The 15,395-nt window shown below is 34.9% G+C and overlaps 2 protein-coding genes across 2 annotated transcripts; both read left to right on the forward strand.

Moving 5' to 3' along the window:
• Positions 1-1,181: 1,181 nt before the first annotated feature.
• LOC133699932 (receptor protein kinase TMK1-like) lies at positions 1,182-5,201 on the forward strand. Its single transcript, XM_062123455.1, has 2 exons — positions 1,182-3,824; positions 4,458-5,201. Exons 1-2 carry the CDS (start codon positions 1,514-1,516, stop codon positions 4,985-4,987), a joined length of 2,841 nt encoding a protein of 946 aa, XP_061979439.1. The 5' UTR covers positions 1,182-1,513; the 3' UTR covers positions 4,988-5,201.
• An 8,131-nt stretch (positions 5,202-13,332) lies between these two features.
• LOC133700211 (U-box domain-containing protein 21-like) lies at positions 13,333-15,133 on the forward strand. The gene has a single exon (XM_062123752.1). It carries the CDS (start codon positions 13,669-13,671, stop codon positions 15,013-15,015), a length of 1,347 nt encoding a protein of 448 aa, XP_061979736.1. The 5' UTR covers positions 13,333-13,668; the 3' UTR covers positions 15,016-15,133.
• Positions 15,134-15,395: the final 262 nt, after the last annotated feature.

The raw sequence follows: 15,395 nt of genomic DNA on the forward strand, positions 1-15,395 counted from the left end.
CAATCAAATCCCTCTAACCAATGAAGGATTCAGGAAGGAAGGGGGCTAGGGCCTCCCCTCTGTTCAAATTGTTCTTAATTAGAGTCATTCCTCATTTTTAAGTTTTTACAAAGAAGTTAATTGAATTGACCTTATTTTATAGAGCATGGAGCTGTCATTGCTTCTACCCACATCCTTCAATACAGAAGGACCAATTTGAGGAATGTATGATACTTTGAGGACCTAATTAAAAAATCTTAATTTGAGAACAACTAATTCAAGTGATGGACTAATTCAGCCAAGAATTTGGGAAAACAAATATTCTATCTATGGTAAGAACCATAGTTATCAAACATGTCTGCATGGGTCAACTTGGAGCTTGTCTTGAGACGAGTTTAATTTCAAACTAGAAATTTTTTCAAAATCTAGACAACACAACATTTTTTTATTTTAAAAAAAACTGACATTATTTTAGTAAAAAACAAACCAATTCTCATCCGTTACTCATATCTTAGATTGAGTTAGATGCCAGGGTTGTTTTTGTAATTATTTGAAGAACATTGCTGACAAAAGAGCTAAAAGTTAAAAACAACTTTTGCAGTTAAAAAAAGAGTCAAAGTCATATGGCTTAAAAGTATGTTTTGTAATGAGTTTTTTAAAAATGTATTAATATTAAAAATATATTAAAATATTTTTTATTTTTAATATCATTATATTAAAATCATAAAAAAATATGCAAAACTATTATTACAATACCTTTTAAAGTAAAGAATAAATTAATTAAAAAACAGATAACACCACAGGAACGAAGGCTCCCTGAGACCAGGAAACTGACCACCTACGAATTTCAAACCCTGTTGCTTAAAAAACATGCATGGAAGTTGGACCCCTGACAAAGAAGATAAGCTTGAATCCTAGACCTTAAAATATTTATGGTCAAACAGAGCCCCATGTGATCGATGATGCTAGCTTGCTTGAGTCCTCTGCCCAATGACCACATGCCACTTCAACTTTCAAAATTCAGCTCACAATGAAATACCTCAGACTCTCCTGTAAATAGCAAAGAAGCACTGCAAAAATACAACAATATCCAGACAAGAAACAATTGCCATGGCCAGCTTATACAATCATATACATGGATGGACCTCAAGAAGGAATCCAAAACCAAAACCAAAACCCTCTCTCTCTCTCTCTCTCTCTCTCAACTTCTAGCCTTTTCAACCTGTTGTTGACAGCCTTTAGATTCTCAGATATGTGGACCCCTCCGTGCATGTGCATTGCCTTTCAATTACAGGCTACAGCTCCCCATTCCCCCCCTCTCCCTTCCTACTTACTCCTCTCCCATCAATACCAACCGCTCTCTCTCTCCCTCTCCATGGTTCTTCAAATTGGGTTTTTTTGCTTCTTCTCTTTGCTTTCTATTTCTTTTCTATCAAGAAACTATAAGCCCATGCATTATTTCACTTAGAAAGTTTACTTCTTTTGCTGCAGAAACAGAAAAAGGCACCAACTCTCTCTTCGCTTCTCTCTAAAGATGAAGAGAAAAAGCTGTCAAAGTTTGAAGCTTTTTATGATTTTCCTTTTTGGGTTTTCTTCAATCTTTCGTTATGCAAGCTCTCAAGCAAGCCCGGATGCTGAAGTTATGCTATCTCTCAAAAAAAGTCTCAATGTACCAGATTCACTTGGATGGTCGGACCCGGATCCATGCAAATGGAACCATGTAGTTTGTTCGGATGAAAAACGGGTCACCCGGATCCAAATTGGACGCCAAAATCTTCAAGGTACACTCCCTTCAAATCTTCAAAACCTTACTCAACTTGAACGTTTAGAGCTTCAGTATAACAACATTTCGGGTCATTTGCCAAGTTTAAACGGGTTAAGTTCATTACAAGTGATCCTCTTAAGTGACAATAAGTTCACTTCAGTCCCTAGTGACTTCTTCGCCGGTTTGTCTTCACTTCAATCAGTGGAGATTGATAACAACCCGTTTTCCAATTGGGTCATTCCAGAAAGTATACAAAATGCTTCTGGTTTGCAAAATTTTTCTGCAAATTCAGCTAATATATCCGGGTCAATACCGAGTTTTTTTGGCCCAGATGCTTTTCCGGCTCTAACCATTTTGAGGTTAGCTTTTAATGATCTTGAAGGTGAATTGCCTGCAAGTTTTTCAGGGTCACAAGTTCAGTCTTTGTGGCTTAATGGACAGAAACTTAGTGGTAGCATTTATGTTATTCAGAACATGACTTTGTTAAGAGAAGTTTGGTTGCAGTCTAATGGGTTTTCGGGTCCTTTACCTGACTTTTCGGGTTTGAAAGACTTAGAGAGCTTGAATTTAAGAGATAATTCATTTACTGGTCCCGTTCCTGAGTCTTTGGTTAATCTTGAGTCTTTAAAGGTTGTGAATTTGTCAAATAATTTGCTTCAAGGACCAATACCTGTGTTTAAGAGCTCCGTTTCTGTGGATATGGTTAAGGATTCTAACAGATTCTGCTTGTCAACTCCTGGTCCATGTGATTCGCGAGTTAATACCTTGCTTTCGATAGTGAAATCAATGTATTACCCACACAGGTTGGCAGATGGTTGGAAGGGGAATGATCCATGTGCAGATTGGTTTGGAATAACATGTAATAAGGGGAACATCACTGTTGTTAACTTTGAGAAGATGGGGCTAACAGGCTCGATTTCTCCAGATTTTGCATCACTTAAGTCATTGGAAAGGTTGGTTCTTGCAAATAATAATCTGACAGGTTTGATTCCGCAAGAGATTACTACCTTACCTAGACTTAAGGCACTTGATGTGTCAAACAATCAGCTTTATGGGAAAGTTCCGGCCTTTACGAACAATGTGATCGTTAATACTAATGGTAATCCACATATAGGGAAGGATGTGAATAGTTCTACATCTCCAGGATCCCCATCTGCAAGTCCATCGGCAAATACTGGTTCTGGAAGTGGTAGCAATTCAGGAAAAAGTGGCAAGAAATCTTCCGCTTTCATCGGAGTCATTGTGTTTTCTGTGGTTGGGGGTGTTTTCTTATTGTTCTTGATCGGCTTGGTGGTTTTCTGTCTGTATAAGAAGAAACAAAAGCGGTTTAGCAGAGTACAGAGTCCGAATGAAATGGTGATTCATCCTCGCCACTCGGTGTCTGATAATGAGAGTGTGAAGATTACTGTTGCTGGATCAAGTGTTAGTGTTGGTGCTATTAGTGAAACACATACAATTCCTACAAGTGAACAGGGTGACATTCAAATGGGTGAAGCTGGGAACATGGTCATTTCTATTCAAGTTTTAAGGAATGTTACTAACAATTTCAGTGAAGAAAACATATTGGGACAAGGAGGTTTTGGAGTGGTCTATAAAGGTGAGTTGCATGATGGTACAAAGATTGCTGTGAAGAGGATGGGGTCTGGGGTCATAAGTAGTAAAGGGCTAAATGAATTCAAGTCTGAGATTGCTGTTTTGACTAAGGTTAGGCACCGGCATCTTGTTGCTCTTCTTGGGTACTGCTTGGATGGTAATGAGAAGCTTCTTGTGTATGAGTATATGCCACAAGGGACACTCAGTAGACATCTCTTCAACTGGGCAGAAGAAGGATTGAAACCAATGGAGTGGACAAGAAGGTTGACAATAGCCTTGGATGTAGCTAGAGGTGTCGAGTATCTTCATGGTTTGGCTCATCAAAGCTTTATACACAGGGACTTAAAGCCTTCAAACATTCTTCTCGGGGATGATATGAGGGCTAAGGTTTCAGATTTTGGCCTTGTGCGCCTTGCACCAGAGGGTAAAGGCTCTATTGAAACTAGAATTGCTGGAACTTTTGGATATTTGGCACCAGAATATGCAGGTACCATTTCCTCTAGTTGCTTTAATGTTCAATTTATTTCAAGTCCAAGATATTTTTGAACTTTGATTTATGTTTAAACTTCTAGTTTTCAACAGATATTCGGGGATTCAGTTAAAACATATACTTGGACAAGTATTCTTATATATTGACTGCTATTTACTCTGAGATTGTTTTCGTCACAAACTTGGCACAAATGCACAATAATCCTGTTAACTGCTAAAAAAAGATTCATCAATCTGTTGTTGTATTTCTGTTTTGTTTTTTATTTGTTTTTTCTGTTGTATCAAGAGTAGCCAAAATATTTCTGTCAACGAATAGGATTCACCTTACTATATGCAAATTCATGTCTTATTCACGAGGCATGGCATGGTTCGTTCATATTTTTAAAATCTATCATTTGTTGTTTCACTTTATGGCTCTAGTCCTGGGAGGAGTAGCATTTTACTTGCATTGGACCGTTCTCAATTCAAAATTTCTTTGATTGTTAGCATCTCTCTTAGTCAACAGTGTCTTCTGTCTTCTTCTGCCTGCTGTTTGCCATCTAACTTTTTTGAGCTTATGGTTTGCTTTTCTATTTGCTATCTTAATTCACATTCTAACTTCAAACTCTTATTTTGGGTGATATGTTTGCAGTTACTGGTCGAGTGACAACTAAAGTTGATGTTTTCAGTTTTGGAGTGATATTGATGGAACTTATAACTGGCAGAAAAGCTCTTGATGATAGCCAGCCTGAAGAGAGCATGCATCTTGTAACGTGGTTCCGCAGAATGCACCTGAACAAGGACACATTCCGGAAGGCCATCGATCCCACAATTGACCTCAATGAGGAAACACTTGCCAGCATCAGCACCGTAGCAGAGTTGGCAGGTCACTGCTGTGCTAGGGAACCATATCAAAGGCCAGACATGGGTCATGCTGTGAATGTTCTCTCTTCTCTGGTGGAGCTGTGGAAACCAACCGACCACAGTTCTGAAGACATATATGGTATTGACCTTGAAATGTCCTTGCCGCAGGCACTTAAGAAGTGGCAAGCTTATGAAGGTAGAAGCAACATGGAATCTTCTTCTTCTTCACTCCTTCCCAGCTTAGACAATACTCAGACCAGCATACCTGCGCGCCCATATGGGTTTGCTGAGTCATTTACATCAGCTGATGGAAGATGAGTGTGGTAGTTGTAAATGGTGGAGGTGGTGGTGGTTTTCTATGTTCATTCTATTTGCAGCTCCTTTGCTGTTTTGTTTGTAAACTTGTCTAATTCCTAACTCCTTCATGTTCTAGTCTCATCCTGTTGTCTCATATTTTTCTTGGAAATGTAGTTTGGATGTTGGTCACTTGTATTAGAGGTTTTGAAAATGAAATGGATAAGGTGTTCTAGAAGATGTTTGTCTTCAGTTTCAGATCTCTGCAAAATTTCCTGCTTCTTGATGTATAGCAAAGCCAGTAAGCCACTAGTCCAGTTTTGCATTCCTGCCAATTTTGGTGTGCAAATCCTTCCACGAGATCAAATTCACTAGAACAAAAAAAGGTGCTGTCACCAGTAACAGCATCAAATATGCATGCATCTGACTTAACTGGTTAAATTTTAAGGATGCTCTCTAATGATCACGAGTTTGAGTTTTTTTAAGGCCACTGAAGACTTACATGATCGTTAACTTTAGAACTTGTGGGATTAGTCGAGGTGTGTGCAAAAAAAAAAAGCATGCATCCAATGGCAACCAGACAATTATCACACGGAATGTCTTGATGTCTTTAGATTAGGGGTTTTTTCTTACCAAACTAACATAATTCCATAAAAATTCTAAAAAAATGACATAGGTTAAAAAGTATTAGAAAAATAGTATAGTTTAAACACAACTATTATTGGAAATAACAATTTTTTTAAAATCCATCTAAAATTAAAGATAAGATTCAAGATCCACAACAAAGAGAGGAGATAAGCTGATATGATAGGAGATAGAAATTAAGGAAATGAGTTATCGGAGACACATTATAACTTTGTTTTCGACACACGCAGTAAAGTTAGATCCACATATATTATGCTTATACAGAATAATAGTTAGGGGTTTTATTTGAGGTTAATTACGACCTTATTTGATGATCTTTCAAGATGTAGTTAGAATTATCTAGTTAAATTTTTTTTAACAATATCGAATGTGTTGAAAATAGATCTCTAGGGTGCCCTTTTTGACTCATTCTTTCCTTCTTTTTTTTTTATTCTCATTTCTCTTTTTTTCAGCATCAACTTATCTTTTCTTTTTTTCTTGGTTATTAAATCTAGAATCTCAACTTTTAGCTATTGAATTCTTATAAAATTTTGGGTTGATTTTTGTTAAGGTAATTAATTTGCATAAAACATTCTATTGTGAATAGTCGATTGTGTACAAAATTACTTAAATTATATTATTTTTCAAATACTTTTCAAAAATATATCATATTTTCGAAACTTTTATTAAACTGTCGTTTTTTCTTTTTTAAAAAATCCTAAGATTAGCTGGGGCAGCATTGTTTTTGCTTTTGTCATCTTCATCCTAGCCACACGCCTTGGTCTTTTTTCATTATCCCCATTTTATTTCATGGACAACAGAATCTCCTTTCTCACAAAGTTCCATGCCCCAATTCCAATCGATTACAGGTTGGGGTGATGATGGCTTTATTTTTTGGAAAAGGCAAAATCATGAAGTGCTGAGACTGCGATGAGATTACTCTCATTGCAATAAAGAAGGCAAGAAAAAGAAGGAAAAGTTTCATGAAATTAGATGGCAGGATAAAGATGATGCCTTTCCCAATAAAAAAATGTCGTGTAAAGGCTTCCTCCATGGAAACAGCAACTTGCAACTTTTATTCTCCTGTCCTGATCTTCGCTGCGTACATGCATTAGATAAGATATAATACGGTTTTAGCCCATTTTATAGCTTAATTTCTCCCTCATTTTCTTTTGTGAAATAATTTTATCATGTCTAATCATATATCAATATTTGCATCTTGTCTTCGGCTCGAAATCAATGCAATCTAATTTGTTTTGTTCTAAACTTAAAAATAAAATGAAAAGATATATATATATATATATATATATATATATATGTATAAATTAAAAACTCTTTCTTAAAATCTTAGTTGATAAAAAAATATAATTTATAATTTTTCTAAACTTAGTTTTAATTACAACTATAAAAACTACCAAACACAAGCTTAAAACCTATCGAAACACAATCAAAAGGTCTCCCGAGCATGAAAACATAGAAGCATGGTAATGGGTGGAGACTTGTGTCTTTGATTAAAGGGGAAGCATATGCAAGAGTTGTGCTGTAGTTGTCTGCCCCGGCATGGGGTTCGCGTTCCATCTCTCAATTTCCCAAGGTATATGTCACTTGTCTATTGGGTTATTTTCATTCTTTATGCATCAAATCTCCAAGTGTGCATTTACCTATCAAGATATGCTAATTTCCTTTTTTGTCAAGCCAAAAAAAAAAACATATTTTAGCTGGGTACTTGATGAAAGGCCAGGTTCCTCTTATCAACATCTAGTAGGGGTGTTCACGGTTCGGTTCGGTTCGGTTTAGACTCAAAAAACCAACCGAACCGAATTACATTAATTTTGTGAAATATTAACCGAACCGGACCGAAAACCGGTTCAAACCGAACCGGTCCGGTTCGGTTAAATCCGGTTTTTTTGGCAAAAAACCGGGAAACCTAATCCCATCATCCAGATTTTTCATACGGCAAGGAAAACACAGACACAGAAAGAAGATGGATTTACAGCACCCTTTGCATGAAAGGCACAGAAATTCAAAACAGAAACTTTCTTGATGGAGCTAGATGAAGGATAATTATCTTTAATATCCAAAACAACTCCTCCATGGTTTCCATTGCCATTAGTCCCACCGATCTCAACCATTACCACCAATACTTACCACAAGAAAGACAACTAAAAATGAAAAGGGAGGAAAGATAAAAACAAGAAAAAGAGGAAGATTATGGTTTCCATTGCTCTTTGCCATCAATTTTCGTATGTGAAGTTGAAAAATGTGACCTTTGCATTGAAAGCTCTTTCAACAAACCCACTGGAAAGGAAGATTGAGAAATGGGAAAGGAAGATTAGAAAAAACTCACTGGAAAGGAAGCTTGGGAAATGAGAAAGGAAGATTAGAAATTAATTGAGAGGAAGATTGGGAAACCGGAAAAGGAAAATTAGAAATTAATTGACAGGGGGGCGGCGGCTTTTTGTGAGAGACAGGAGGGTTAGGTTACAATTAACTATTTATACCTCAGACTCAGAGATTTGTGTAATTTTTGGTTTTTAATGGGTCCGGTTCGGTTTGATCCGGTTTTTGGTTCAAAACCGAAATCGAACCGAACCTGTTAAAATTTATGGTTTTGACAATCGGTTTAATCGGTTTTTCATTTCGGTTCGGTTTTTTCGGTTAATTTTTCTTCTGTTTTCTCGGTTAATTGGTTATTTTGAACACTCCTAACATCTAGACATGCATCATTATTGAATCAATTAATGGGATTTCTATCTTCATTTAGTACAACAAATACAAAAAAATTGAAACCTTTTAGCAAGATTTGCATTGAAAATATAATTTGTATGTGATAGTAATATTATAGTTATTAAACTTAAATAATAGGTTATTCGAGGAAGAAGTTACGAGTTGAATAAAACAAAATTAAAAGGTCAAAATAATATTATTTTAATTTTTTTTAAAATTAATAAATTTTGACCATGTCACAATGAATTAAATATTTCATAGATCAATCAGGTTTTTTGCTAAGTTACACTAAATTAATGTTTTTTTTATTTTAAGAAACCCAGCCCATGCTAAATTTTAGGTTAACCTATCTTGCCGTTTTAGGTTTCATAAGTAATACAACCTTTTCTTTTTCTTTTTAAATTATTTTCACCACAATATTTTATTTACAAGATTCTACCAAACATATCATGACTTTTGGTAATAAAATAAAGATTATTAATGAATTTCTACATTCTACCAAACATATCATAAAATCATAGGTGGTTTAATTTATGGATAGGGAAACAATATATATTAAAGAATTTACATAAACAAAAGTAAAAGTGAGAAGTTATGATAATCCTACAAGGTAGGGGAAGTTTTTTTTTATATATATGTTATATAACATAAGTATTTTACATTAAGAAAAACAAAGGCATTAAAAATTTTATGGCGAGGAAAGAGCAACCAACAGAGTATAAGGAACAATCATTTATTTTTGTAGGGAGTTACTGAAACGTTCAAATATATATTTGATGATATCCTAAAAAATTCAACTAGTCCGGGAATAGAGCTTCCAGGTTGGACAATTAGTTGATCAATTGATCTTGACAATCTTCTTCATTATCCTTAGCCAAGGTAATTGATAGCTCATATTTGGTTCTTTGATAAGCCGAAGTTGTTCGTGGCTAGAACCTGCAAAAGATCCTTTTTGATAGAGGTAGAGACTCTCCAATACTTAAATAAATATCTTTTTAGAAAGAAAAAATATAAGAATATTATAGAGAGAGATGCTTTGAAAATATAAATGCAGTAGAGAATTGAGAATTGTGAACCTTTTGTCATGAAGCTCTCATGGTGTATATATAGTCCATAACAGGAGGGTTTCCAAGGTAATTATCCTGATAGCATTGAATGAGGGATAAATATCCCTTACTTGATAAGAATATGGTAGGTCCATAAAGAACTTTTATACAACAAAAAATGTAGGGAGATATGGAGTTTAAGATGTCAAATGTAGCTAAGCCTATAGAAGTTGAGTTCTTCCCCGATGTTAGACCCAAGGGAGGTTGGTCACTCCCCTAGACATGCCAATAGAGGATTGATAATTATCTTGAACTTGGCTGACCGACAAGTCCAAACGTCTTGGGTATGGCATGCGTGCCAAATCCATACTATTTTGGGCTTGGCACACTACCAAGTCCAAGCGCATTGGGTCTGGCATGCGTGCCAGATCCACGCTACCTCCTACTTTGCGCACTGCTAAGCCTGAGCGCTTTGGACTTGGCTAACTGCCAAGTCCAAGCGCATTGGGTCTAGCATGTGTTCCAAAACCACACTACCTTGGACTTGGCGCACCATCAAGTCTAAGCGTTGCTAAATTCACGTTACCTTGGAGTTGACATACTGTCAAGTCCAACTGTATTAGCATGCCAAACCTATACTACTTTGGACTTGACTAACTACTAAGTCCAAGTGCCTTGAATATGTGGACTTAACTAACTGCCAAGTTCAAGTGTATTGGGTCTGGCATGCGTGCCAGACCCACACCACCTTGGACTTGACGCACTGCCATGTCCAAGTGTATTGGGTTTGGCACACGTGCCAGACCTATACGTTTACAAAATATAAATAAAAACTTAATAAAATTAACTTATCAATATTACTTCATTAGTTTTGAAGCTCATTAGACACATATCATATGCAACATGTTATTGATCTTTTGTGCATTTAAGAGTTTTTTTTTTTTGGATCATCATGCATGAGAGATTTAGTTGAGCAAAAATAATCCACGCAAACAATATAGTTCATGGCTTGAATCTAAACAAAGTTCTTAGATTTGGATTAAAGTCTGAACTAGCAAAGGGTTTGATATCTGATTTTGGTTGACTAATTAAATTGTGGGTTGATCTGTCAAGTCTTATAAGTTTAACTAGATAAACATTTAAAATAATTTTTAAAAAAACTTGGACTCCAAGTTAATGGGTCATTAAATCAACTCTCTAGATCAATTCGAATTTAATAACTATGATTGGAATCTTTCCTTTTGCAATATCTATATGTCTATTCAACAAATCAACAGTTTTAATTATTACCAAAATAGGGCATGTGAAAAATATTATAGCACTAAACATCTATTATTATAGATTGTAATAGTGAATTAACAATCTTGCCATTTAGCAAATCAGCTTAGAAAACTAAACTCAGAGGTAAAATGATTTTTTCTATGTGATTCATTTGTCATTTTTGTTTTTAGTAGAGGAATAAAGGTCTTTTTATATTTTTTAGAATAGTGAAATACCTTTACTGTCTTAAAAAAAATATAATTAGTTACTAAGGGCTTTTTGAGATTTTATTTTTTTAGCATAGCTAAATTACTAGCTTACCCTTAGAATAAAAATAATAATTTAGGCTTGCTTTTTTTGGGATTTAATGTTGGTTTTTACGTTATAAACAGATTAGTAGAGGGGTAAATTGGTGTTTTGCATTAATTAAAAATTATTAAAGTTTAAAATCTGTCAGGCACGTTCCATGCACACGGGGTCGTGTGGAAAAGTTCTGTCAAGTTTTGATGGCACATATGGTGTCCTCTTGTGGTGAAAAATTATTTTCCGCCATGTCATTAGATTTCCTGCGGAGCCATCTTCCTCTACCAATGACACATGTTTGGTTTTTTTTTCTTTTCAAATTTGATTTTCATTTTTAATATTACTATTTTATTTTTTTAATTCTTTTTTGTGATTAAATGTTTTTTTTCTTTTTAATTTTATCATTTGACATTTGATTTTTTAAGGTTTGAGCTTCGTGGTTTTTCCAGGTTTGATACTTCTAATCAAATGACCGAAGTCACAAGTTTTATAACCTAACATGAGTTTCTATCTTTTTTTATGGACTTATTTTCCTTTTCAATTTCATCACTTGACGTTGATTTTTTTTAAAATAGGCTTTATGTTTTTCTTTGTTTTTTTATAGGGTTATCTCGATCTCACGACATGACCTATGGGTTTGGTGAGTTAACTCAGGTAAACTCGTGCTTTTTTTTTTACTTTTTTTTTCTTTAGGATCCTTTTGTGTTATTTTTTTTAATTTCATCGTTCAATATTTTATTTGTTAAGAATTGACTTTCGTGATTTTTTTATATTTGATGTTTCTAAGCAAATAGCCTAGGACATGAGTTTTATAAGCTAACAAGAGTCGGTATCAAATGTTTTTGGACTTATTTTTCCCCCCACCTCATAATTCGACATTGGTTTTTTTTTTTAAATATAGGTTTTGTGATTTTCTCTATTTTTCTTTATGTCAGGTTATTCTGATTTTATAATTTGATCCGTAAGTTTAGTAAGTTGACCCAAGTAGGCTCAGATCTTTTTTTGGCTTATAATTGTAATTGTTTTTAATCTTTTGTATATTAATTTTTTTTTAATTTTATTATTTAACATTTGGTTTTATGAGAATTGAGTTGTGAGTTATTTTTCAAATTTATTGTTTTTGATTAGATGATTTAGATTATGAATTTAATGAGTTAATATAAATTAAGATATTTTTTTGTTTTTATCTTTTAGAATTGCTTTTTTCTATTTTTTTTAAACGCTCTTGCATTAGCTCATATAGCTAGTTTGTATTATATATCATGCTATCTATTTTATGGTGCATTTTTTCCCCCTCAATTATAAGGAAAGGATTCGAACTGAAGTCACCTGGATAACTAACCCTATCCCGCACCAATGGATCAACTCCAAAACCCGAATGGAGCTACGTGGTTAAGGTCCTTGGACCCTAGTGTGTCTCTTTTTTTGCTGGAGTTGTCTATTACTTATGTTTTTCCAGACCCATTGAACCATGCTAAGTCTAAAATGCTTTGAAACTTGAGGCCCAGCTACACTCTCATTTCGGGCTCAAAAAACTGGTAACTGGCAAGATTTTCTAAACTTCAATTGGGCACACCCATAAACCATTCCTTTATGAGTTAATTATAACTTAATCCCTATAATTTATTAAATCAATCAATTAATCTCTATCACATAGTATAAAAAAATAATTCAATAGTCCTTATTTGACTAGCATGAATCATCTTCAACTTGGTAGTATCTCTTTCCAAAAAAAAAGGTTCGCCTAACTCATCAAATCCTACCTTCTTATCTTGTTCTCTTTTCATTTTTCTATTCCTCAAATAAAAAAAAATTATATATTGGGAAAAAAAGAGTGAAATATACGAAGGAAATAAGTTATAAATGAGTTTAAGAAATAGGGACCAAATATATAGTTTTTAAAACATGAGGACTATAAACTACAAGGAGCAATTAAACTTAACTATTCCTTTGTTCTTAGTATTTGTCACATTTGTTATCTACATTGAATGCTAAGCCAAAAAATATTCGATGATTAATTTGCGGGTTATTAGATTAATTAATTCAGGTTAATTATTTTATTGAAATAATATCATATTATTTTTTAAAAAAATCTTCATATTAATTGATAGAGTTTACTCTATCACCAAAACCAAAACCAAGCTTTTTAAATTAATCAAGTTTAATCTAGTAAATATCTTATCCAATTCAATTAAAAATTCATCTCAAATTAAACTTTAAATCCTGAGTTTTTCAGCACCAAGCTAGATTTAACAAATATAACATTTGTGACGCAGGCAGTCTCCGTTGTCACCAGTAAGGACTACTCCATCTGTAGAAGCCCTATTTTCATATATAAAAAGAAAAAAACCAAGTCGGTCCACCTGCTACTACTACTTTGACCCGGACCCAGTCAGCCAATACCAGCAATCGACCCTTGGTTGGCCGTCTAACCTTGCTCCGAACAACAATTTTAACGCTTTTACACACTGTTTTCAATTGTTCAACAGTCAACATTCCAAGTTCCAATTCATCAAACCAAACCTTCCACACTTTCGTGATTGCTTTTTGAAGTCAGTCTTCTTCCCTGTCCATCTCTTCCTTGGCTTGACTTTGACCACCGGAAAGCCATACCAACATATAAATACATCACCCCATCACTAAGAGTTTCATATATTATCTAGCCCAAGAACCTAAGTTCAAAACATACATAACCTACTCTCAGCACCATCGTACTTGGCAGCACATCATAAGAGAGAATAGACAATGATTGTTTCTTGGAGATTAAGGAGAAAGTCCAAGAAAAACAAGAATCCAAGCCAAGATATCAATTCGGACATGGAAATCATGATTCCTAGACACTTTTGTTGCCCGATTTCTCTTGACTTGATGAAAGATCCGGTCACATTATCGACAGGAATCACATACGATAGAGAAAGTATCGAAAAATGGATCGAAGATGGCAACCTAACATGTCCGGTTACAAACCAGGTGTTAGCCAGCTTTGATCAGATTCCGAATCATTCCCTGCGCAAGATGATTCAAGATTGGGGTGTTGAGAATCGTTCTTATGGGTTTGAAAGGATTCCTACGCCTCGTGTCCCTGTGACACCGTACGAGGTTTCGGAGATTTGCAGGAAGGTTAATTTTGCAACTCAACGAGGCGAGCAAAAGAAGTGTCAAGAGCTGGTTAGGAAGATCAAGAATTGGGGTAAAGAGAGTGAGCGCAACAAGAGATGCGTTGTGGAGAATGCGGCTGGTTGTGTTTTATCGGCTTGCTTCGAGTCCTTTGCAAGTGTTGCAATGGAGAAAGATGAGGATTTGTTGGGAGAGATTTTATCAGTTTTGGTATGGATGTTTCCACTTGCTGAAGAAGGCCAAAGTAGGCTTGGATCCATCATGTCTTTGAATTGTTTGGTATGGTTCTTGAAGAGGGGAGATCTTTCAGCCAGGCAAAATGCAGCTTTGGTGCTTAAAAATCTTCTTGCTCTAGATCAAAGGCATGTAAATGCCCTGGTGAAGATTGAAGGAGTGGATGAAGCTTTGGTTAAGTTAATCAAGGAGCCTATTTGCCCAACAGCCACCAAAGCTTCATTGATGGCAATTTTCTACATGACTTCACCATCAAGTCTCAATGAGAAGATGATACCAACATTTGTGGAAATGGGTTTGGTTTCATTGATCATAGAGATTCTAGTTGATGGAGACAAAAGCATATGCGAGAAGGCACTAGGTGTTTTGGACCATATTTGTGATTGCAAAGAAGGGAGAGAAAAGGCCTATGAGAATGCTCTCATTGTAGCTGTTTTGATCAAGAAAATCTTGAATGTATCAGATTTGGCATCAGAATTGTCAGTTTCCATTCTCTGGAAGCTTTTCAAGAATTACGGAGAGAGATCAGAGGATGGCGTTGATGATGCAGAAGGAGGTGTTGTGGTTGAAGCACTTCAAGTGGGTGCTTTCCAGAAGCTGCTGGTCTTATTGCAAGTGGGCTGTGGTAATAGCACAAAGAAGAAGCTTAAAGAGTTGCTAAAATTGTTGAATCTTTGTAGAGTTAAGTTAGATTGTTTTGATTCTTCAGCAGATTTCAAGTATGTCAAAAGGCCATACTGATTTTGTGTTTCTCAATTAGTTTAGTAAAGAACTTTAAACAGATTCATAGAAGATTACCAACAAATTCAATTGTGCATACTCAATTCAATAATTATAACATTGAGATTTACTGATACAACTTATGCTATATATGCTCTATTCTTGTGTTAATTTGTACGTTCTTACCGTATGAACGAACGTAAACTTCTCATGTCCAGGAGTCATGCTAATTTTCTCTATCTTCCAATCTTAACAACGTATCGAAGACACATTTCTCAATCGTATTTTAGGCTATTATTATTACAGAACATCTAAATAAAAAAAATAAAGAAATGAAGATATATACATAAATTATAAATTAAAGGTGAATGAATTTTTGTTATTTCAAAAGAGTTCCTTTT

Source organism: Populus nigra, chromosome 7, assembly GCF_951802175.1.
Source record: "Populus nigra chromosome 7, ddPopNigr1.1, whole genome shotgun sequence".
In the NCBI taxonomy this organism is placed as follows: Eukaryota; Viridiplantae; Streptophyta; class Magnoliopsida; order Malpighiales; family Salicaceae; genus Populus; species Populus nigra.

What these genes read in the sequence shown, in the direction of transcription:
- LOC133699932 (XM_062123455.1), top strand. Translation starts at nt 1,514, where the DNA reads ATGAAGAGAAAAAGCTGTCAAAGTTTGAAGCTTTTTATGATTTTCCTT. An exon ending in TTTGGCACCAGAATATGCAG is followed by an intron (nt 3,825 to 4,457) that starts GTACCATTTCCT and finishes ATATGTTTGCAG; the next exon opens with TTACTGGTCGAGTGACAACT.
- LOC133700211 (XM_062123752.1), top strand. Translation starts at nt 13,669, where the DNA reads ATGATTGTTTCTTGGAGATTAAGGAGAAAGTCCAAGAAAAACAAGAAT.